Source organism: Carassius auratus, linkage group LG36F (assembly GCF_003368295.1).
Source record: "Carassius auratus strain Wakin linkage group LG36F, ASM336829v1, whole genome shotgun sequence".
NCBI lineage: Eukaryota > Metazoa > Chordata > Actinopteri > Cypriniformes > Cyprinidae > Carassius > Carassius auratus.
The window spans coordinates 1,709,399-1,733,994 of NC_039295.1; the positions used below are offsets into that span (position 1 = coordinate 1,709,399).

At 38.2% G+C, this 24,596-nt stretch overlaps 1 protein-coding gene across 2 annotated transcripts in view; it reads right to left on the reverse strand.

The window, feature by feature from the left end:
- The window catches only part of phactr3b (phosphatase and actin regulator 3b), a 51,778-nt gene extending 27,799 nt beyond the window's left edge, over positions 1-23,979 (reverse strand). The window contains exons 1-6 of one of the 2 annotated variants that reach the window (XM_026240809.1): positions 23,647-23,979; positions 6,288-6,449; positions 5,135-5,209; positions 4,838-4,987; positions 3,304-3,516; positions 2,986-3,169 (exon numbers count right to left, since the gene is read on the reverse strand). In XM_026240809.1, the coding sequence (XP_026096594.1) occupies positions 2,986-3,169; positions 3,304-3,516; positions 4,838-4,987; positions 5,135-5,209; positions 6,288-6,449; positions 23,647-23,752 (890 nt within the window). In that variant the 5' untranslated portion in view covers positions 23,753-23,979. Of the gene's footprint in view, positions 1-2,985; positions 3,170-3,291; positions 3,517-4,837; positions 4,988-5,134; positions 5,210-6,287; positions 6,450-23,646 lie in introns of both variants that reach the window. The other variant, XM_026240808.1, reaches the window with a different exon arrangement.
- Between the last annotated feature and the right edge of the window lie 617 nt (positions 23,980-24,596).

The following is a 24,596-nucleotide window of genomic DNA, read 5'->3' on the forward strand; positions in this document are numbered from 1 at the left end:
ACGTGGCGTGATGCATTTTATAACAGCTAGGTGCCATCATCCAATGGCCAAACGCATAAATTGTGTTTAAAAAAAAAATGGTGCAAAATGACACAGTACCGTTTAAAAGTTTGGGGTTTGTTGCTGTTGTTGAAGAACATTAATCTTTTTCTTGAGCAAAGACAAATCGACTGCAAATGATAATTTCTATTTCAAATAAATGCTGTTCTTTTGAAGTTTCTATTCATCAAAGAATTATGAAAAATAAAACTAATCAAAATTTCAACAACAACAAAAAAATATAATAATAATAATAATAATAAATGTCAGTAGAACTGATTGATAGTGATCAGCAATGTTTCTTGAGCAGTGAATCATCATATTATTCTGATTTCTGAAGATCATGTGACACTGAAGACTGGAGGAATGATGCTGAAAATACAGCGGAGCATCACAGAAATACATTACACTTTAACACATTCACATAGAAAACAGCCGTTTTAAATATTTAAATATTTCTGTATTTTTTTGGTCGAATAAACGCAGCTCTGGTGAGACTTATTTTGAAAAACATTAAAATATCTTACTGACCCCAACCTTTGAACAGTAATGTACCTATCATGTGACGGCATATCACACAATTCATATGAACTACATCTATCTTAATAAACGATGAGAGAATCTGGATGAATTATTCTGAAGGGCGTCTCATATGGAAGCATATGGGTAGCATTATTCAATTTGGGATGTAATATGCAAAATGACAATGCAATATGTAAAATGGCAATGCATTTCTGTATTTACATTTACATTTTTCAATACATTTGTGCAACGTTTGGTGCAAAATGAAAATGAAAATTAAATTACCTAATTTTCATTTGCCATTTACTACACCAGTTTTAAAATGTAAAATGAATATTAATTTTAAAGCTTTATAAGTTGCAAAATTAAAATGAAAATGTATTACAGAAATGATTAGATATTTCTAACATGTTAAAGCAAAAACTGTGGCAAAATGATCATTTAAATGCTATTTTTCTTAATTGCATTAACACTCACAGTCAAGACACTTACGATTGCATTTTCATTCGGTGTCCCGCAATGAATGTAGCAAAACTCAATGTGCACATTGAAAATGCATTCCGAGCCGATCACGTGTCCCCGCCCTCGCGCCACGTCAATCACTGCGTGAACAAGGCGGGGCTTACAGAAGGTCAGAGACTCAAGTCTCAAGAAGAGTATTCAATCAAGTGAGACAACATGGACAAGACAGTTGGTCCGTGTATGTTTTGATCATTTCGGTTTATGGCTTCAATATTTCATTCGGACTTGTGGGCGGAGCTGAAACGCTGCTTTCATCTGATTGGTCGAATCGGATCGGTTTTCATCTGACAGCCTTCAGCTGAAATGTCTGAAACTACACTCACTGTTAATTAGCATAATATTTGAATCAGATGTAGCTGGGCACATAATTCGTGCTGCTGAGACCTGCAAATTATTTCTAGGTTGTAGTATTGTATGAATATTGTCCCACTGATAAATACAGTGCAAATAGTTCTGTCCCTTTGGATAACAGTGAAGTGGAAATTAAAATCAATAATAGACTGAACAGTTCCATGTCTGTAACATTTACCACTCTCATCTTTTAAGTCATAAGGCACTAGGTATGTGTGTGTGTGACATTAATAAATAATTGTAAAAATGAATAAAAATAATAAATAAAAATAGTAAAATTAGCTCTATGCTACTCAGTGCTCATGCTGCTAAGTGCTCCTGTAGCCTACCCCAGAGCGCCCTCTCGCTGCTGGAGACGGTAATGTTTTCTCTTGGTCTTGAATAAATGTGACATATAGTCCAGTGCGACTTATATGTGTTTTTTTTCCTCGTCATGACGTATTTTTGGACTGATGCAACTTATACCGAAAAATACAGTTAACATTATTATTATTATTTATTATGAGAGTAATTGACACAGACTAGAACTTTAATGTTTCACCCAATTCAGCTCATATCTTTAGACTCGTCCGACTCGTGTTGCTTGTATAACTGGCCAGACTTACCTTCCCAAAAAATCCTATTTAATTTTATTTCATAAATTTAACTATATTTATTTCCACTTTACTGTTATCCAAAGGGACAGAACTATTTGCACTGTTTTTATCAGTGGGACAATATTCATACTATACTACAACCTAGAAATAATTTGCAGGTCTCAACAGCACGAATTATGTGCCCAGCTACATCTGATTCAAATATTATGCTAATTAACAGTGAGTGTAGTTTCAGACATTTCAGCTGAAGGCTGTCAGATGAAAACCGATCCGATTCGACCAATCAGATGAAAGCAGCGTTTCAGCTCCGCCCACAAGTGCGAATGAAATGTGCGAATGAAATATTGAAGCCATAAACCGAAATGATCAAAACATACACGGACCAACTGTCTTGTCCATGTTGTCTCACTTGATTGAATCCTCTTCTTGAGACTTGAGTCTCTGACCTTCTGTAAGCCCCGCCTTGTTCACGCAGTGATTGACGTGGCGCGAGGGCGGGGACACGTGATCGGCTCGGAATGCATTTTCAATGTGCACATTGAGTTTTGCTACATTCATTGCGGGACACCGAATGAAAATGCAATCGTAAGTGTCTTGACTGTGAGTGTTAATGCAATTAAGAAAAATAGCATTTAAATGATCATTTTGCCACAGTTTTTGCTTTAACATGTTAGAAATATCTAATCATTTCTGTAATACATTTTCATTTTAATTTTGCAACTTATAAAGCGTTAAAATTAATATTCATTTTACATATTAAAACTGGTGTAGTAAATGGCAAATGAAAATTAGGTAATTTAATTTTCATTTTCATTTTGCACCAAACGTTGCACAGATGTATTGAAAAATGTAAATGTAAATACAGAAATGCATTGCCATTTTACATATTGCATTGTCATTTTGCATATTACATCCCAAATTGAATAATGCTACCCATATGCTTCCATAGTCTCACCTGTCCTGCCGGTGTTTGGTGGCCAGCGCACGGTGCAGTTCCTCGATGATGCAGCTAGGGGGCATCAGACCTAAGTGAGGGGAGCCGGTGGGGGTGCAGATCCTGCCCCGCAGGGCGTCTTTGGGCAGGGTGAAGTTCCTGGGCAGCGTGGCAGGAGCGGGCCGGCTCTGATTAGAGTGGGTACCTAACGGACAAGAGCAAAAATACAAATAATGACTAATTTAGTTTCATAATTACTTAAAACAAGCCCTCCTCTGGACAACTCTAGAAACCTATTTCAAATGCATCTGATGAATTGATACGGACTGTCAAGGCTACCCATTCGAGTCAGCAGCTTCACAGGAAGTCTGGCTGGAGGAGTGTGGACTTCTCTGAGCGGCGGCGCCTCCTCTTTTTTCGGCTCATGGTGCTCAGGGGCCTCAGGGGGCCCCACACTGGCCCCTCGGCTCGAGGCTTCAACACAGGACTTCTCCTCATCCTCACTTTGTTCAAGTTCCCCTTCTGTGTCTATCATCTCTGTGGCGTCTCGTGCTGTAAAGAGATCAGAAAAGAGCGTTCTGTAATCTCTGCCTCCACCTAGTGCTACTTCAACGCTTCTCAAGCCCTTTTATTTCAAATGCATTTATTTAATAGTGAGTATAGTTCAAATCGATTGACAACAAGTATCGCTTGAGACTGACTGATATAAAAATGATAAATAAACTTGATTTGGAGTACTACTTGTGCACAATGCACATTTCTTAATATAAAGCCTAAAATGTGTTTTAATGTCAATGTTGATGAAGATTGTACGATCTTTGAATATTTGCAGGTTTTTAAAGTGTACCTGAAGTATACTAGTAACAGTTCCACTTTAGCACAATTCAGATACACTTCAGGGTATCTTTAGTTGAATAAAAGCACAATTAAAGTGCAATGAGCACAAAATTAATTGTTCCAGTTTAGCAGACTTTATGTTTTTCAGTTTAGTATAACAAAGGCACTACTGCAGGGTATTTTTATTAAGTACATACAAAAGTAACTGTATTTTTGGTATGCTTAGCATGCTTTTCAAATTTGTTTTAGTAAATGTATTGTTCACTAGTGAAGACAACACATTTGTCCATTTTCAACATATGAATGAGTCATAACTTGTTGAAGGTGAAAATGTACATTACCTGGATACATATCAATTAATTTTTTTGCCATTTCTATGTAATTGTTTCTAGCAATTTCTAAATGAAATCTGTTTATACAGTAATTTTTTCAGTGTCAGAATCAATATTTTGCTTCCCTAATGAGTCATATTCCTGAAACAGAATATTCAGCTATAAATAAATAAAGTTACGAAAAAAATCATACGGAAATTGTTTTTGTCCATTAATGGGAGTTTGCAGTGCATTGTGGGGCATCTACTCCTTTCATCTGGCCTTGTTTTGGGCTTTTGACCAGGACTTCTTTACTTTAACCCTCTGGAGTCTAAGGGTATTTTTGGGGCCTGGAGAAGTTTAGTCATGCCCTGACATTTGTGCTTTTTTCAGTTTCTTATAAATATCTAAATGGCTAAAGTTTACTTTTCTCTCAGAAACTGCTAACAAATTTCACAAATAATTACAAAGACACAATGAATTAAATTTTGAAGTATAACATTCTCCAACGTTTTTTCAAGGTCAAGTTCACCCACCAGAGCACTAAATTACAAAAACATGATTGTACAGTGATGAAATTATCAGCATCAGTTTTTTGCTCCATGTTCCTGTGGCTCAAGAGGTTGTGGGTTCAATTCCCAGGGAACACATGTTAGGTAAAAACTGCTAGCCTGAATGCATCTGCTAAATGCATAAATATAAATATATGTTCCTGGGATCCTGACCTGCGGACAGATTGTCCTCATCAGACCCCAGATCCTCAGTGTTGCTGGCCAGCGGAGCCATGGGCTCGTCCTCGTGCTCCTCTCCGTCAGACCCGTCCCGCGCCGGGGATCCTGCCTCGTCTGGACTCACGCCACACGCCTGACCCGACTCTGAAAGCACGGGAAGAACGGCTGTCATCACGTTCTCATAAAAGCCTCCTAACTCTGCTGGTGGTCAATCAGGACCAGACGATCTCGCTAACGTTACGCATGTTCGCTGCTGCTGACAGCGGGGAGCTGAAGAGTGATGTTTCTCACCCATGCCAGCCTCTGTCAGACCCTTCCTGACGAGATCGTCACGATTCGGCCTGCTGGGCCCTTTCCTCTCCGGCCCTGAGGAGTCAAACACAGCTCACTGAACACCTCACTCCTTCAGTCTACAAATCAAGCAACACATACTGAGAAGCAATGCTAAAAATGATGTGATGAATTCAAAAACACATTTATTCAGTTTGACACTGGAACTCTTTTATTCAACAAACAATACGCAATCAAATTAAAGGCCAAGCTTTATTTAGAAAAAAATAAGTAACAACTAAAGACTCATATCACAGACATTTTTATAATAAATACACACCTTCTAGTAATGTCAAGCTCTGAAATATTTTAAACTGCTATCTGTGAGTAAATAATAGTTATAATAATAATAATAATAATAATAATTTCAAAACCCTGTAAACAGAAATTGCCATGACATGATTCATTGTTAATAAAATATACATAAGATAAATCCCAGAGAAATATTTTGTCATTAAAACATTTGTAATTGTGAAATGTATTAATTGTAATAATTTATAAGTGTTTTATTTTATTACTTTATTAGTATTGTTATTATTAAAACAATTAATATAAATCTAACCAATTATGTTTGAATAATATGTTTTAATAAATATTAAAAAGAAACACTGAAATATTTAATTGTACATTACAATGATCTAAAATGAACAGTTCTTCAAAGGTTGTGAACCTTTGCTTAGGTCTTGTAGCTTTAATTAAACTGTAAAAGTATTACACACAATTTTCATATTTCAATAATTATCCATATTTCATTTTTCTATATCATTTTATTTAAGAAATGATCCGTGTTCAATAAATGTTTCATGTCAACTGACAATATTTGTTAAAGAAAGACATTTTGGACTAAACAAATAGTTTTACTGTTTCAAATGTAAGTGACTCAGTACTGTCTTCAGTTTCCCTGTTGATATTTAAATCACACTGTTGCTTGAATGATTTTCCTTCAATTCAGCATTAACCTGTCAGAATCTAGAAATGGAACTATTAATTGTATTACTGAAATTACAGTGATATAATGTAATAACATGAAAGCTGAAATGCAGTGACATTCATTTGATGGATGCGTAATTATCCCTGACTTTTATACATTACTGGTTTACTTTTCCTAACTCACCTGTAGAGCCCTGTCTCAGTTTTTCATTTTTCTTTTTCCTCCACTTCCAGGGCTTGAAGATGCGTCCCAGGCTGGCCAGTTTGCTGTTGCGGCGGATGGGGGGAGTTCGGACCCCCGACACCAGACAACCGGAGTGAAGCGCTCTGTGCTGATCCATCACATCTACGACAAAACACAGAGCAGCACAAACGTTCTCAGAGAAGTGCTGAACCTACAGCTGTCCACTCCTGATATTAAAAGTGCTGTATGTAGGATTGACACAGAGTGGTTGAACTTGGTATTGCAGTCCAAATTAAAAATATTGGAGAGGGTTTTTTTTCACCGGGCACTCACAGAGCGAAAAACAACAAGCAAAGATCAAATATTTAAAAACACGTGTAAAATAATAACGCACAATAGCGCAGTCATGGATCGAAAAATAATAAGCGTAAATCAAAAATGTAAACGCATTTAAAATTCTATTGCACAAAAGTGAAACATGAATTAGACATTTTCCAAATCTCAAACAAAATCAGGTTTCCTGCTCATATGTTATTTTTTGTGTGCTTGTGGTCTTTTCCCTTTTGCTCTTGCTTCCACGTTCTGCGCTTGCGTTTCTAAAAGTTGCAGTTTGAGTTTCATGTAAATCAGGGCAGGCTTCAGCGTCACCATTGGCCGCAAGTTCTAGATTGACAGCTGCGCCTCTAGCCAATCAGTTCAAGGAGGAGTTGACGTCACTCCAATCCGATGTTTTATTCTTATACTCTAAACAATGTAAAGACATGGAATAAATACTAATATCATGACGTTTTTTTCTCTGGTTCTCAGAAGGATATTACAAGTCTTTTGAAAACCTGCAATAGCTCTGTTTTAGGAAGAGACCGAAGGCATTCACAGCTGATATTGCACGCTGTGTGAAAACACATGGAACAAAGTTTGACACTAATTATCACAAACGCCATCAGTCGCATGACTGATCATGAAACGGCAAGTCCAGCTTGACAGATCATGTTCATCGCATGCTCAATCTTACGCAAAAGAGCATGGCACTCAAATGAGGAGTTTCTTTAACTTTCTGTAGATGTCCAATTTACTGGTGAATCCTGTTCTGTGGACACATGGTCTGTGCAGACACTTACACAAAAACAACTGACTGTTTAAAAAGAATTACCCACAGAAATCAAGTCAGTTCTACAACTCAAGGCACACACTGCTCCTCGGTTCACTGACCAACTCCAAATGCACACTGACTTCCTTAAATCAATCTAGCAGACAGGCTGGCACCAGATTAGACCATCTCAACCCCCATCTAACTCGGGACTCGGCTTGAGTAAGAGCTAGAGGGTCCAGCATAATGAGGCTCAAACCCTGCGCCGCAGCAGGAATAGAAGCATCTCTCTACACAGTCTGGTTGAGACGGAGAGCTGACACCTCAAGAAGAGTGCAGATGAACCGTGGGCAGCACTGAGAGCTTCTATCTCTGGCTGTTTCTTCCGTTTGTCACACCTAAAACAGCACCAAATTGAAAAAAACAACAACAACCAACACCTGTTAATATCAGAGGGAATAGTGATGGTTGTCCTTTTTTAAGATAATATGTGCAGAACTTCCATCGTTATACTAGATTTATAAGATATTTTGGGGTGTGTTCCCCATAGTACAATGCACATGTGCTTCTCAGAACATGACGTGATGTGACTTTACAGTTTTCTTTTATTCAGGAGGCGGGACTTTTTCCCATTCATAAGTAACTTGAGTGCACTGTCTTTGTATAGCTGAAGACTTTGTTTTTATCAACCAAGTTGTCTGGTTTAAACTACTCTTGAACATGTTGTTAGCAGCACGGTTTCTTATTAGCATGATCGTACTCTAAGGCACAATAATGAGCTAACATGCAGTACAATCAAAATCTATTATCCCATATATATAAACCACAACACATGCTTACAATTAACAGAATGTTAATATTTTAGTTATCATTCTTGGTATTAACTACATACCATGGAGAGCATAAATAAATTCTAGCATTAGTGAGTGTTAGTAATGGCAATGATTGCCTTAGCAAGCACCATAAAATATGTCATGTAAAACAAACAATACAATACAATAATTTGATGCTTCATTTAGTGAAAGCCTGTAATGGTCCATACATCACACACTGCTCCACGGTGAATCAGTGCAATCAGAACAGCACACAATTTATGTAGTTCCAAGGCTGATCAAAGAATCGTTGACAGAAATAAAATTGCATTTTCACATTTATTAAGCTAAAGGTGGTGCGATTCTTTCCAGTGTGGCTAAATATTATCACAGGATGTGGTATATATATATTTATGTATATATGTGGCAGCACGGGGGTGATGGGATATGGAGTGTCACTGTAATATTAGTGGTGGAGAGGACCCTACTCCCCTTCCAGCTTATCTCTTCTTAAAAAAAAAAGAAAAAGGATTTCTTTCAACTACAGCTTCCACTGTCAGCCGTTTCCACACATCTCAGCAGTATTGCTATCACATGTACGGTTTCTATAGAGAGCAGAGGATGAAATGCAGCATCGATGTCTCCAAGATGCTGGTGTGGTGCTGTCAGACAGAGCCCAGACACGGTAAAGCAGGTCAGCTGTTCATGTCTTAGTAAACCAGCAGTACAGGATCCAGGTCAAGCCTTTCAGTTACCGCAGCTGAAGCACAACCCAGGGTCAGAGCGCCGTTGCCATGACGACTCCTCCGGATGCTGCAGCGCCGCATCACTAGCGGGGGTTGCTGGGTGGATGGGGAGGCTGTTGCCACGCAGAGCGACTAGAAACCCTCGAGAGCCAATCAGAGTCGAGCAGCTCTGAACACACACCAGACATCCCTCTATTTATCATGTTGTTTTGAAGAATTTATCATGGGATGCTCAGAAGGCACTGGAGTGAAAACATAAACATATATCGCAAAAATAGAGGCATATGCATGGAAAAATCGATGAGTAAACCCCACGCGATGAACTGCAAGATGATTAGACTGCAAGAATATAGATCAAGAAGAAGTTCTTCAGCAGGAGCCAACACAAAACGACTCTGAAAGCATGTGAAATAATGATTGTAATGGGTTTTTCACCATCCTTATTAAGGCTTGAGTTTTGCACATAGCCTAGGAATACAATAAGCTATACATTTCAAAAATATGTTTCTTAGGTTCGTTCAAAGGTAAAATTAGCGGGACTGTGCAAAATAGCCCTGCTCATTAACACTGTCATTACCTAGCCTATTACTTGATTATTTAGTCTGAAAAGTCATTTCTCACACCTGAATTGAATCATTGGACGTTACCTGAGAAGTAAATACGCTAGAAAACCCCACTCATTCACAGATGTGCACTGCATGAAGGGTTACGTGCACGTGCACAGTTAAGTTGAATCATAATGTTCACTCTTTCTATCACATTAACGCTTTTAAAATGAATGCATGCAGCATCTGTTTGATGAAATATCCACAAGTTTGACAACCACACTGAAATACGAGCATACTGTATGTGGTTTATCTGTCAATCTGATGCAGGCAAGATGCGTTCATTACTACAAGTGCTTTCTTTCAAAATAATCATTGGTTCAATACATTTTAATATTAAAACACTGTGATGTACATTCCCTGTGACAACAGAAACCATCAGAGAAATTTCTAAGGGCTTCCACTACAAATACCATTGCAAACCATCAATTTTTAACCATTAAAACCAGTAAAAATGCTTCCCTGTAGTGTGTTTTGGGACATATCCCATTAGGATTTAGTGGTTTTAACAAGCCACCTATAGAAGATGACCAATTACCAACAGAGAGGGACCATTACAGTTTCCATCATAAATTATACATTTCTAACCTTACTGCTCATGAAAAAAAGACATACTTTAAGGGGTAAGCTGTCAAAAAAGCAACCTGCCATTGAAGGGACAGCTCATCTAAAAAGGGAAACACTGCCGTCATGTCGTTCCATGAATCTTTCTTTGCTTCTGTGGAGCACAACAGGGGGATGTTTAAAGAATATGCTAGTATTGTAATAGTGTAGCTGATAAACACTGGGTATTCTCTGGGTATTTTGAAAGTATTTCATACAGCTTCCCTTTCATTACACATCTGGAGTTACACAGGATTAATGCTGAAAACATGCTTTATTTCACACTCAGATGTCAGCTGCAGCTCCTTAGTGCCAGGAACCCTTGTTTACATCATGCTAATGACACGTGTCATATGACTCCATGAATTGCCGCTGAGAAATTAATCATTCTGTATAGAGATTATGCCATTTTTAAGACTAGAAATGAGAAATCTGGCCTCAGAAGAAAGAAAGAAAGAAAGAAAGAATATATTATTATATCAAAAAACAATATGAAAGGCTTATGGTGTAACAGGAAAAAGGTTTGTTTTTTCGCTTCCATCTCTTCATGAGCCTTCATGGGCTTGTTAACAAATTGGCAACACCAACAAGGTCATGAGGTAAAACTGATTAGTTGTGGTCCAATTTTTTAAAATGTTTTATCACATTTATCTGTGTCCATAATTGCCACATAATGGGAGTCCCGTGGAACGAGTCTTGGCAGGATTGAGCACCATCAGTTTGTTGATTGTGACAGCAGCTCAGAATCAAATCCTCTTTTTGATTTCACACCGTTCAGAAGCAATAAGTATATGAGTTAACTATAGCGTCTAGACGTCCCCAGAGACTACAGCGGTAAGTAACGCTGCATTAAAGAGAGGAAGTGTCTCTGAGGACTTGTAATGGAGATCAGTCAATATTTAGAAATGTTGTATTACAGACATGATCGATTGTGGTCAGTGCAGCATAAATGCTGTTTAAAGTCTTCAGTGGTTGTCGGGCTCATGGGAGTGGAGTCAACAACATCAGATACTCAGCATTTATCAAAGCATCAGACGTATACAACAGAATGCATCTACTGTCACAGAACTGAAGTGCTTTATGATTGATTTTTCTGCACTTTGAGCGTATAGAATACAAAATATTTATGCCCCAGGACAGTCAGCAGACACACAACAGCAATAGTCTTTGCATTTAGCATTAAATATGCATAGGCATTGCGTTCATTGCTGCAAGCTGATAGTCTTTTTTCTTCTTCTCCTTCTTCTTCCTGTCTTTCAGGCCTTGGGAATTCATTCATGCTGAAGTCTTAGACACTGAAGGGATGAATATGGAAGAATTTGTGGCATGATAATTTAAATAATTTCATCCACATGGATTTGCCTCAACTCACACGAATGTGACTGTGTTTCTTTTTTTCTTTTTTTTCTTGACCATAGAGTTATTTTATTTTAGTTTTTTTTTAAGTTTTTTTTTTTTAGAAAGCTATATTGGCAGTATATTCATTTAATTAATGCACAAAGAAAAAGAAACGTCTATGAACGTACCTGTCACGGTCTCTAGCTGGAGTGCCCATGAGCTCCCCATCCTGTACCCTTTACCACTCACCCCAGACTCCATTACCCATAATCCTCTGCCTGGACACATCATCAATTGCAATCACCTGTCTCTGATCAGATCTCAGCTGTCTCACAATACAAGGACTTTAAAAGTAGCGCACAAACCCTCTGACTTTGCTTGTGATTGAATGTTTAGCTTTTGAAAGTGAAAGTGAAGTGACATTCAGCCAAGTATGGTGACCCATACTCAGAATTTGTGCTCTGCATTTAACCCATCCAAAATGCACACACACAGAGCAGTGAACACACACACACACACACTGTGAGCACACACCCGGAGCAGTGTTGTCCCGCCTTCCATGTTTCCTGGTTATCCTGTTTTGATCCCGGATGATTTCTTTGTTTTTGAGTGTTTGCTGCCTGCCCTGACCATCGCCTGCATATCTGGATTACTCTTTTGCCTTTCCTCTGCTGTTTCGGCCTGTTTTGACCTTGCTCTCTTTTAATAAAGCCTGTAAATGTCTGTTGTCATGCATCCTTCATTACAGTACCAATGGAAGTCCTTTTCAACTCAAAATGTTGCCATTAACGAGATGCGGCACAGCAGAAAAGGTGTTGCATTTGTGTGTAGGTGCGTCTGAAAGCGTTGAGTCATCCAGCATCATTCACCAGGCTTAACTCTACAGCAAAACAGCCTTGTGAGCTTGTTTGTCTTGAATGTTTCTGAGTGGGAGGCGATTGTTATTTTTAATGATAGAGACAGGAAATAAAGGGAGGAAAGTAATCGTGATTTTAACTAATCTTGGATTTTAAGGTAATACAGAAGCAATCCAGCATTACAGCAGTAATTGGCAAGCAATGAATTAGCTTACTATTAAAGGTAGAGTAGGTGATTTGAGAGAGGCTAATAACATAAGATCCCACCCTTCCAGCAAATCCCTCTCCAAAGCCACGCCTCCTCTAAAACACATGACCACACACACGATGAGAGACATAGGTGCTGTCAGATTAGCGCAGAATATTCCAGAACGTCTTCCATTCTCACTCGATCTGCAATAGCGTAAAGAACGCACTGATGAAGTATCATGTCTGCAGTACACAAACACATATGTTAACAGGCAGATAGGACAGTCTATCGTAATCTTTGGGCTGGGGGAACATTTTATGGCCCTACACCTTCAACAGATGCTATAAATACATATAAATGAATTCAGAGCATTTAACTTAGTGATTGCTCTCGGGATGTGAAGAGACTTTCAACCAAAAATTATTCTGAACCAAATCACCTCTTGCCTTTAATTATACTGTATGTCTTTATACACTATTATTTGAAGCTTAAAGGTTTTTATTTTATTTTATTGTTTTTTTTTGTCTCTTGAGTTTTATTCAGCAAGGACACATTACTGTACATTTAAATCAAAAGTGAAAGTAAAGACATGTATAATGCTTCTAAAGATTAATATTTCAGATAAATGCTGCTCTTTTGAACTATTTAATAATAATCAGTTTCCACAAAGATATGATATATAAATATCATCAGAATATCAACATACCTAATAATTATGCACACTGTGTATATCAATGAAATATCAATGTTTTCAACATAATAATAATAAAAAATGTTTCTTGAGCAGCAAATCATCAAATTATTATTCTGATTCCTGAAGATCATGTGACACTGAAGACTGGAGGAATAATGCTGAAAATACAGCGGAGCATCACAGGAATTTAAACTGTAATATTTCGTTATTATTTACTATTAAATAGTATTATTTAATACTATTAAATAAATGCAGATTTGGTGAGCATGAGATCTAAAAATGTTACAGATATAATGAATTATATTATCAATCTATTATATGATTACAATAATACATTTTTAAACATCTTAAAAGGTCGTTCAAACATAGAGTCTTAAATCATGCTAATAAAAAAGGCCGCAGGAAGCAGAGGCTCTATAGTCTCGTATGTGGTAATGAGACAGATCATAAGGGATTCCTCTGAGACAGATAAACAGCCACAGGTGAGCATGAGAATGACTAATGCATCAGCCTTTCCGTTCACTTCCACAGGGCCAGAGAACAGGAGTTACAAAACTGCACTAATGAAACCTTTATATGCCACTGCAGCGCTGTGCTTCTGCAAACCATTAACACAGATGCATTCAAGGTGGGCTCTTGTGACTGAAACGCCTGACTCTGACCGTATATAAAACATGGCATGGATATAATTCATTCTGAGAATATTCTGAAACTCCACACAGCATGCTTGAAAGAAACACGCTGTAGCTACTTGACACCGTAGTAAAAGTAATCAAATCTTAGCAGTCTGTGAGGCAAACAACTGCAGACGAGACCATAAGCACCTATTCAGCAGCTGAACGAACAGTCGCACTCCCTGAGGATGTGCAGATGTCCTAAAGAGTTGCTAGATTCAGCAGAGGAAAATAAGGAACACTCTCAGCTCTTGTTAGGAAACTAAAGGAAACTCTGTTTAATTACAGCACAACTGAGACGTACAGCACTGGCATATTGTACACAAAACTAAATCTATGCAGAGCGTATAAATGTAAGTGTAGATGAATGAGGAATTATGTGAGTGCCATATGCATTGGCGATCCAATCAACAGCCACATTTACATGGACACTTTCTATTTCCAGCCACTGCTTTTTCGTATGAAATATATGTGGAAAATGGCAGACAATTAAAAGAGCATAAGAGTTCAATGACTGCAATGAATCTTGGGAACACAGTGCTATTGTGTGTGAGATTGTCACCTGACTGTTGCTCATTTACAGACTTACTCCTGCACGACAAGAAAACATGTCGTATATCCATCTTCAATGAAATATGTTATTTATTTTTTTAGCTTGTTATCCTTTATAATCAACAATACGGTTGGTTATACATCAAGTCACCCCCTGTATTTTTTTTTTTTATTTCAAATCATTTAACTAACCGGCTAATATTCATTAAGAATATAGACAAAACATTTATTAATGTAATTGTCTATTGGCAATATGTTTAATAAATCAACTACTTTAAAAAAAAAGCTCCCTTTACACTTACTCTAATCATGATTAACTAATTATTCATTATTACTTAATACAAAATTATATTTAATAATACAGAACAAAATCACTCCTCATGATGTTTCTCTCTCTGTGCCATTTAGTGCTTTCAGACGATTATGTGTCTTTAATCATTTCGGTGCTTGCTGCAGAATGTAATGCCAAAATACTCAATTATATGTTTACATTTGTAAAAGTCAATTAAAATAAATCATAATCGTTTTCTAAAGTATGTTTTCAAGGAAATTGAAAAACGTGATGAAATGACAATGTAAAGTCATGCACACTGCACAAATATACAGAGTTCCCCGATGTGTTTGCATACTAACTGCTAGTCTAGTCAAAAATAGCTAATCCAAAACAGGTTAAAATGTTGCTTTTCAAAATTCTTGTTTACAGCCAAAACAAGAGCATGAAATACTTCATTAATTGCATCAGCCTGCATATAATGGCACTGTATCATCCATCAACTCACTTTATAAAAGCCACAGTGGTCAACCATACACTTCACAACTTCAAAACAACTTCACATCTTTAGAGTATGTTAAAAATGCACTTGAAGATAATGTATTAATAAAATAAAAGGCATATTGTGTACTCAAATAGAGATTCTTTCATGAATATTGTTTAGTAACACTTTAGTACACCAAGTGTACTTTTAAAGTGTGCTTTATAATAAAGTAAAATTTTAAGTTGTACAATTAAAAACTTTTTAAATCATGTTTTAATAATCTTTCTTTTGCTTTAATAAACTACATTAATTTGTATGTGTTGACTAACATACTAAAGCATGTGTAAAGTACTTGATTATAAGTTTAACTCTAGAATCTAATGTGTTTTTAATATTACAATTAAAGGCATTCTAATTATTTTACATGCACTAAATTGCAGCTTCATCATGTGTTCATCAAATGTCTAACTATATATTTAAATACATTAGAAATGACATTGAAGTATATTTTAGTTTACTACAATTGCAGTGCACTTTAACAATATAATTATGGATTTACATGTGCACTTAAGTGTAATGTTAGTCCTAAAACACTCATCAATTTCAACTGATGTATTTTCACTTAAATATAAATAACATTCAGTTAAGCGTCCAAAAACATTACATTTAGTTTGCACTTAAGTATATCCCTTACAAGTGGATTATTTCCATAATAAGTAATCTTTTTGAAAGTATGCAGAAGTGTACTTGTTTTTCACAAGAGTAATCAAATTTGAACATGTTTCTCTCTAAAACAGTTAGATTTTCAGAGTTGGTTTTTCTATTGCCCGGAAGGATGAAAATCCATTAGAAAATGGGAAATCCAAATATAAAAAAGGCTTCTATATGTTTACTGTCTGAATTAGAGATCAATCACAGGTCCTGACGATCCTGACCTCTCTGAGTGTGTTGTTTTTCTCACGCTTCCTCTGATGTGTGTGTGAGCGGCAGCTTCATCCGTCCTGCTGGGCATCAGCACGCTGCCCTAATTACTGCCCAAAATGAGGGAACAGCTCTCGGTTCCACATGCAGAACATCCTGCATTTTCATGCTGTATGGTTTAACATATTCATAATGATTTTTTCTCTCTCTCTCTCTGATTGTCATGTTGAGATCTAGGCAACATATAGCATATAGCAAGATGTCACAGAGTATGAGGTGTTTTTTTAATGTGTATATTTTGGTGTTATTCAGTTCTGCAAGCATTTAGGTCAATGCGTGAATCATTCATAAAGACACAACTCTCAGCTGCACTCCCTTAGGGCCCTTTCAGATTAGCACGGCATGGAAATAATAAAGCAAAACATAGGATTGAACGACATATGGGGCTCCCGGTGGAGGTCAGTAAACACAACCCCCAAACACACGTGACCTTATGGGATACTCTGTGGTTCACAGCTGGTCTGAATTCAGGACACAGTACAGGAACAAACTTGTCAACAAAGATACCCTTAAAATGAGACTCTAGTGAATGAATGGATTTAAGAACCGTAGAACAATGGTGATGTCCAATTATTATTACTATTATTTTAACCAGATCTTTAATAAATCAGATTGGTAAAATGATAGTCTGTATTATTTGTTCATATATTGATTCATCAGGTTTTAGTCATTATTAGGGTGCTTTACATCCGTTTTTGGAGCTTGAACACTTTAGCCCCCATTACATGGAAATGAATGACTAGTATAAAGAAATATTTTTTATGTTCCACCAAGTAAAGTAAAATATATTTGTTCATGGCTTTCGAGGATGAGGCCATGTCCGGCGATCAGTCCATGTTGCCTAGTTTGGCTCACTTCTATCTGACAGATGAATTTGACGAGTCCTCAACATCAACCACAGAAGATTTCTCCTCCCTTGTTATAAAGACGTTTATTTTCTCTCCTGATTCAGACCAGACCACGTTTACACTGGAAGAAGCATTTTTATGGATCTTTATGGTTTTGTTTCTTCCAAACACACATCTTTTGTCTTCTCAAGATGGTAATTGATGGACTGGACTGGTGTGGATTACTGTGATGCTTTTTTTCAGCTGTTAGGACTCTAATTCTGACGGCACCCATTCACTGCATGAACAAACTAACTCATCTACATCTTGGATGGCCTGAGAGTGAGTACATTTTCAGCAAATGTTCATTTTGGGGTCAATTATTTATTTAATAGAACGAATCGGCACACCACTTAACGTCATAACCCACTGTTCCTCCTGGTTGTGCATCTTTTGATTCATGCAGACTGGTGTGCATCCAAAGAAAAGACTAGTTGCATTACATGCCAGTTTTATTCCCGCCATCTCGTTTCTCAAGAGCTGTTGTCGTTTGAGCTAATCTTCTCTCTGGCGGTGTGTGCAAATGTCGATTTAATGAAGTGTGGAGCGTCTTGAGTGATTGCTACAGTTCATAATCGCTCTGCTCTTGTGAGCTGGTCAGTCCAAAAACAAACACTCCCACGTTCTCTTTAGGCTCCAGCTAGCTTCAAGCAGAGGTCCTGCCTTCCAATGTCAATCATCCAAACCATCCAATGGGAGTGAGGCGTGTCAGAGCCCTGGGATTCGATTGGCTGACAGTGAGTGGTGCTCATCTCCTGAAGTCAGGGACATCGCTGCATGGCACGGAGTGGGATGATAGCCGGAGAAGTCAGTAATAGGAGTTTGACTACAAGGATTTGTCTTCAGCTGCTGTCAGCGCGACCGATTACAACTATTCCAGAGCGACCACAGAGGAGAACAGAGCCCTGAATGAGCAGCAAACACTGCACCTACAGCTCAGACCTTCTACAGTCATTTACTCTGTGAAGACCAGAACAATAATCACATCTCCAATCATATTTCAATGATTTTAAATTATGGAATTGTGGAGTGACTTTTTATTCGGTGAAACAAACTGTAACTCCACTCAATAAAGAAGATTCCAGGTTATCACAAAATACATTTCTTTTGCAAATATTTACCATGATATTGGTGTGTTAATAAAAGCACGGGTGGTTTAATGCAATATTAATTGACTTTTTGATAGATCATGTTTTTGTGTAATTCTACACGCACGCACGCAAACACACACACACACACACACACACACACACACACACAAACACAAACATACACACACAAACACGGTGTAGGAATTTTCACTCAGAGATGACTATGAATAATTATAAAGAAAAAGCAAGTAGCACATTTACTTAAACATGAAATTAGAAAGAATGAAATTGTATTTTCTTGTAAAACATACTCCACTTATCTTTACAACTTTGACAAAAATAATAAAAAAAATGTATTGAATATATTAAAAATATATATATATATATTTGAGTATTCTATAATGAGCCAGCTCTAGTGCGGCGTGCAGCTCTGCTCCTGTATGGCTCTTCCCTCGAAGCTCTCACATACAGTACGGTGAAACTGAAGGACGCATGAGACTGAAGGGACATCGCTGACCTTGGACAGAACTTGCCCAAAGCGCAGCACGCTGTAACCCCTGCTGTCGGCCAGGTGCCTCGACATCATACGGTAGTCACAGAGCGACCGCAGTCACATGCGCTTGTAATCCCCTCACAAGCCACCAGACCCGCCTTATTCCTCAGAAGTCTGAGCATACAGTCATGTTTTGGGATGCACTAAGGACTTCTGCGGAATCAAAGTGTATTAATTGTTGTCTCAGCAGTGCTGTGACTTCCACAGAGGCTGTGTAGAAATGCTGTACTCCTGCAGATCTATTTGGCAGTGCCTCTCGTCTCTTAACCTCCCTCTTTAGCACCATTTTCTCAGTCCTCAGGGAAGCAGGCATGCAGATGCCTTTTTTTAGACCTCCTAGTTTTTGTGAAACTTCCCAGCGTGCCTCAAATAATGTCACAGGACTCTCATCTATTATGTCCCGTCTCCTATACACAGCTTTAAGAACAGAGGTCAGAACATAATGTGATGCATACAGGACAATGGATGCAGAGTCCTTGCAGTAAAGTCATTAGCACAAATTACAAGCAGACAGCGATTAGGACCCGATGCAATGTGAGGATGACTGTTAACATCCTGAAGGGGTGCATGCACATGGTTAATTACCCCCCACAAAAAAAAAAAAAAAATAATTAATGGGTTTGAGCCTAATTGGGAATCATTTCATCTTCTTTCTCTTTTTTAAAGCTCCATCATTATTTCCTACTGCTAAAAAATTATAGAAATTGTATTTAGCTGAGCTGTGAGTTTGCAGTCTGGGAGAGAAAATACTAGACTGTGTGAAACAATACCAAAACAATAGCCATAAATACTTTCAATTGTGTTATTATCTCTGGTTGCATGCACCAGACAACAACAAAAATACAGCAAGAAGTGTAGACTCATTTGCCAAAGTGTCCAAAAATGGTAATTTGTAATGGATCAGTCAAGACGTTTCATGAACCAAAATTGAAAATTACCCCATGATTTACTCACCCTCGAGCCGTCCTAAGTCTATATGACTTTCTTCTTTAAGATGAATACAATCAGAGTCATATTCAAACTAAAATCTAGGATCTTCAACCTTTAGAATGGCAGTGAATGGTGGTCAAGATTTTGAAGCAAAATAAATAGCATCCATCCATCATGAAATATGTCCCACTGGTTAGGTTTAGGGAAATTCTAAAAATGTATATTAATATTAATATGAAACAGTCATCTCATTAAACAGTTGCGTTACCCTTGAAATTGGAACTGGAATCTGACCCAGATTTGCTAAATTTCTTAAGATTCCCATCGCCATCCTATCCATCCATTATAATTGCACTCAAGATTTCTAACGCACTTCTGTCTCCGATTAAAATCATCTTCATTTGTGACCAGTTCAATCACAGTGATTCCAGTCAATATTCACAGAATGTAGACTAAAACTAGGAAATTTGTTATGCAAATTATGCAAAGTTCACATTTATGATAGAAGCTAAAGAAACAACATCTGATCAGGCCCACATAAAACCTGTGTGTGCATGCAGAACTTCACCGAAAGCTCAATTCCCTCTCCCTTGCATGTTCAATATTTAATTGTTTGGACTGATTTGATTTTACTTTCAGACTGTTTGAAGGAGATGGAGCTGGCGATAGATCTGAAACAGCTCTTCCATGTCTGTCGTCTTCAGCCTCAACACTAGTGCAGTACAGACAAGACTCCTCCTGCAAGCGCGGGATTAATCACTGCTCTGAAGATTCACTGCAAAAATCCTACACTGGCTAAATATAGATGACTCATTAATAAAAGATGAATACAAATGAGGTGTGTGTGTGTGGAGGGGGGGTCTTAATCTAATAGTCCACAAAAACTGGAACATTTAAGAGTCTTATGAAAATAAGAGAGAATCATGGGTAAAAAATGGGGTAGTCTTTGAAGTACAAGCAAAACTGATCCAATAGGATCCTGTCGATTAGGAGAGGAAGCTAATCCAGCTCATCCACCTCCTCCTCGCTCCTGTTCATCCTCACGGCCACGGGACAGTCAGAGTAAAGTGCTGACCAGCCCCCAAAAAAATAAGCGTCATGAAATCAATGCAACATATGGCCCTAAAACATAAAACTGCTTACCTCAAACTCTTTTTTCATCATCATGCATTGTACTCTTTTACAAATCATGCATGCTTTAGAGGGCAGTCGCTGATGTTAAATATCTCGGTTCGCTCATCAGACGCGACGGTGACTCACAAGGGAGTTATTTTATGTCGTAGAACAAAGCGTAAAAAATATGTGAACAACAGACTTTAATCAAAAACCCAGAGTGCTAAAATGCGAACCCATTTCTGCGTTTTGGCCTACAACAATACATCATCCCTGAAGCTCTATATTACATGCACAAATCATTACACTCAGCCATTACCCGTGTAATCAATTCAAGACAAGTGAAGTCAGCGGTAATTACAGTTCATGGCCCGTGTGAAACGTTGCTTCGGCAACCGATGAGTCAGTCTCTACATCCTGTCCAGTGAACAATACACAGCTCCAAGTGTAAAGACCCTTCAGTGGCCTGCTGCTGCCCACCACAGTGTGGAGGAAGGGCTCTTCATACTCAACAGTACTGCGCTCACACAGTACTGTGACTAAGAGGTTAATGGTTAGCCAGTGTGGGCTACATCTGTGCAGACAGATTCAACAATCTCTGTCTGTTTGGACCGTAATACAGAAATGTGGCCCATATATTCATGCATCTGCTGCACAGCTCTCGTCATGTCTTCTTCCAGCGTTCCTCCTGTACCGTATCGGTTTATCTCCGTCTTTTCGGATGAAGGCTTTGGCTCTGTTTCTCAAGAGGAGAGATCTAAGTGTGCAGCAGGGATGAAATGCGCTCCTCACCAGTGGAAGAGACAGAGAAAGCTTGGCCTGTGGCATCACTGCCATGTCGTGTTTTGTGTTGCAGCATGCTGCCAATATTCTGATGTGCGCTGAGATTTGAGTCTGATGTGTCTTTTAAGAGAAGATATCTTCTCGTGATCTGAAAGAGCACATATTGTGCAGTATGTTAGGTCTTGGTCTTGTTCAGTCGCTACAGATCAGTTGTACGATCTGCTCTGAATCGTCCTTTCCTTGACATGGACTCAAGCTACTCATGGCCTGATCTGGACTAAGTCTTGTGAAAAAGCGAGCGATTGAAAGATGCTGGTCAATCTAAAATACAAGATGAGTCCAAATAATAATAGCCAGATATTTTCAAGGAATCCCACAGCAGCATTTCTGCTGTTTCATCACTACTCTGACTATCTTTCAAAGATTTATATTTGTCATTATTCAAAGCACCTAGTTAGCTACAGTTAGTGTAACTTCATCAGGTCGTCAGGTTGAGTCAGTCATACTGGACAATACTTTAGACTTCAGTAAAACCAGTGTTTAGATCTTTCCACATGAAATACATGTTGATAAAACACTTTTTTACATCAGCTGAGCCACAGAGGTTCATAATGGAGATTTAGTCAAATTACGAAATATGTGTACATCTTAAAAGCATGTTTTTAAAAAGATATCAAAACAATTGGAAATGTACTTCACAGTAACTTCTTTCACTTTAGTACATACTGCACTTTATAAAAGCATGTTATCCTTAAATGTGTTAAGAAAAATAGTCATGAAAGTGTACTTGTGAAAGCGGTGTTTTAAGTACATTTTAACTTGACTTTTAAGATTTGGAGAGCACTACATTTGCACAAGTTATGCAAGTAATGTCAAGTTATGCAACGTAAGTTATGAGTTATGTAATCTGATTACTTTTTCAAGTAACTAGTAAAGTAGCACATTTTATTTATTTATTTTTATTATTAAAAAGAAATACGCAAGCCCAGCTCAGGTGACAAAAAGTTATGGAAAAGTAACAATGCATTACTTTCCATGAAAAGTAACAAAGTAATGCAATTAGTTACTTTTTATGTAGTAATTGTAATACAAATCTTCCCCCAACCATGGTTAAGTTAAATCAACTTCACAAGCAACATAAAGCCCTCTAACAGACATACCTGTATTAGTTACAAGAGGATATAAACGTTGACTAGCAGCTAGATATTATGATTATATCACAGTATCCAGTGCTCTAACATACCACATCATTTGGGAAAGTGTCCATCAGTTAATTAAGCGACTATGTAAACATGTATTATGCCGTTGATATGTGACTGGGCTGGTGTGATTAGCTCCAAATCCAAGGATAAACGCTCACCACCTGTCTGCGTCCAAACAAAGAGCTTTTAACACATTTCAATCACTAATCCCACAGCAGCCTTCCAGGGGGAGGGAGTTTCCACAGGCCGGTGGAAAGTGATGCAGAAGTACGTTTGGAGATAACCTAATAACATCACAAATCTCAAACCGAAGAAATGTTTATCGTGGCAGATACAAATACATTTGCACTGCGACAGAACTACAAACTGTGCATTCGTTCAGAGCTAGTCAGGAGCAACAACTGCATAACAGCTGCTTCTCACTAACGAAAATGACAGCTCGGAAAGGATGTTTGTGATAGATTGGGCCTGTCTCAGCTAATTGTATTTATCCCGTCTAATGAAGCCATTACAAACACTTTGCCACAACTTGAAGTTCATTCAGTCATCCAGGATGGATCACAGTCGAGTGCATGTTAAAGGTCAGTAAAATCACAGCTGTAATCAGTAGTCTGTGCTGCTGGGCAAATACAGAGGACACTGCAGGTAAAAAGCCTGGGCGAACATGCTGCTTTTAAGGTCTTAATACTAAAACATTTCAGGATGTGCAACCCAAAGCATGCATCGGTCACGGGGAAGCCCATGCAGCGCGTCACCGCAGCATCAGCACCAGCACTAAACACGGCTCGGATGCGTTTCATCGACAGCTAACATCAGTGGGTTTCTCGAGTTTTTGAGACACCTCCGCCGTGGTTAAATCAGATCTCTCTGCGGTTTTCCTGAGCATATCGCGTCTGTATCACTCACCTGAGCTGTTCGTATAAACCACACGAGTGTCGCTGAGGATGCTCGGGTCACTTTGAGATCTTCCTCTCCGCACAACGCAATCTTCGGATCCATCTGATGTGGCCATGGAGATGAGAGCAGACGGTGGAGCACAGAGAAGCCGATGTGCGCGTGTGGACGTGATTCAGACTGACAGCAGCAGCGCTGGAGGAGGAGAGTCGTGCGCGTGCCCTGACTGAGGCGCATCTGGTCACAAGATCCGGCTTTCACTTGCATTCACTAGCATTATTATTAGTTTGATGAAACGTGTCATTGGTGATGGGTGATTTTAATGTGTGGACGAACCTCAAGTCACCGTGGGTTTAACAGTAGGCTATTAATAATCGTCGTGATATGTCATACAATCAATGTTATCTGAAGCAGACTGAAGAGAAGAGGGTTACAGTGATCTGTCAGAGGAAGTAAGGAATAGTTAGCCTGTGGCGCCCTCTTGTGGGCTCCTTGTGATAGTGCTGGAGCCACACAGACCTGCAGCCACCGAAGTGACATCAATCCGTCAGATCAGACTGAAGCAAAATGTTTGGGCAGATTCAAAGTCAAGAGGTTTACATTTTCTTCACCCACCAAAACACAACACACAAGGTTTAATGTTTTGGGTTTTCACATGAAGAGAGACTTATAAAATATTCTTTTTTAGCTAACGTTTCCATTAAGTTATAAGAATAGCCTATTTCTGATTGCTGAACATTCAAAACGTACAGTTCTATTCTATAATTTTGCAGACAATATTGGTTATTTTTGGATGTCCTCTAAACGTTCTGAAACTAGTAGCCTATCATTTAAACGTTAAATGAATGTCCAACTAAAACTATCAAACAATATATAAATAAATGAATAACCATTCCTCGAACGATACAGGATAAAAATAATGCTTTTTTTTAAATAGGAATCTTTGAACAAATGTTCTATTA